The sequence below is a fragment of the Propithecus coquereli genome, unplaced genomic scaffold, assembly GCF_000956105.1.
Source record: "Propithecus coquereli isolate 6110/MARCELLA unplaced genomic scaffold, Pcoq_1.0 Scaffold479, whole genome shotgun sequence".
In the NCBI taxonomy this organism is placed as follows: Eukaryota; Metazoa; Chordata; class Mammalia; order Primates; family Indriidae; genus Propithecus; species Propithecus coquereli.
In genome coordinates, this window is record NW_012150607.1 from 499904 (window position 1) to 501150 (window position 1247).

The 1247-nt window shown below is 36.3% G+C and overlaps 1 protein-coding gene across 2 annotated transcripts in view; it reads left to right on the forward strand.

The window, feature by feature from the left end:
* Window positions 1-1247, forward strand: part of LOC105819299 (UDP-glucuronosyltransferase 2B17-like) — a 53354-nt gene continuing 52107 nt past the window's right edge. For both annotated transcript variants that reach the window (XM_012655504.1, XM_012655503.1), the window contains exon 1: window positions 1-731. In XM_012655504.1, coding sequence (XP_012510958.1) covers window positions 8-731 — 724 coding nt within the window. In that variant the 5' untranslated portion in view covers window positions 1-7. The remainder of the gene's footprint in view (window positions 732-1247) is intronic.

A 1247-nucleotide genomic window follows, 5' to 3' on the forward strand; every position in this document is an offset into this window, starting at 1 on the left:
CACCAGGATGGGTCTACGATGGACTTCAGTTCTTCTGCTGATGCAGCTGAGCGGTTACTTTAGCTCGGGGACTTGTGGAAAAGTGCTGGTGTGGCCCACAGAATACAGCCACTGGAGGAATATGAAGATAATCCTGGATGAACTTGTCCAGAGAGGACACGAGGTGACTGTACTGGCATCTTCAGCGTCTGTTGTTATTGATCCCAGCAAAACATCTGCTATTAAATTTGAAGTTTATCCTACATCTTTAAGTAAAGATGACTTTGACGGTTTTTTAATGAAACTGCTTGATAGAGCAATATATGATCTTCCAAAAGACACATTTTGGTCACAGATTTCACAAACAGAAGAAATCATTTTGGGATTTTCTGCACTTATGAGACAGCTTTGTAAAGATGCAGTTTTAAACAAGAAACTTATGACAAAGCTACAAGAGTCAAAGTTTGATGTCCTTCTTGCAGATGGCGTTGGTTTCTGTGCTGACCTGCTGGCTGAGATACTTAAAACGCCACTTGTGTACAGTCTCCGCTGCTCTTCTGGCTACACATTTGAGAAGCATGGTGGAGGACTTCTATTCCCTCCTTCCTATGTACCTGTAGTTATGTCAGAATTAAGTGATCGAATGACATTCATGGAGAGGGTAAAAAATATGATATATGTGCTTTATTTTGACTGTTGTTTCCAAGGATATGATATGAAGAAGTGGGATCAGTTGTACCTTGACGTACTAGGTGAGTTATATTTTTAATTGGTGGTTATTAATTCCTACTTTTCCTTGTACCTTGGAAGGCGAGCTTGTATGAATATGAAGTCAGAAGAGAACATGTTTAGTAAATTCAAATATAAAACGAAAAGATAGATGATCTATCAATCTCACAAATATTAGGAAAGATTATAGGATCATTTAGAACCTTGTGCCTAAAATTGATACAGGAAACTCCATGAACTCATAAATATACAAGCTAAGACAGTTAGGATTTTTTAAACAATCTCATACCTACTATACATTATTTTCATGTCTAATGCAAGTTAATAGATGCATCAAGAAACAGCTTGATGAAGGTAGATGTGTAGATTGAGGAGTTATAAATTTTTCTAGTGCGACGATCAATGTAGCATTGAAGAATTTCTTTCTCATTGAATACCTTAATTTTCCTATTTCGAAATTAAAAATTTTTTTCTATATAACCAGAAGAATTTCTTCACAGTTGAGAGATGGTTCTATCGCAGAAATGGATATCTAAAAT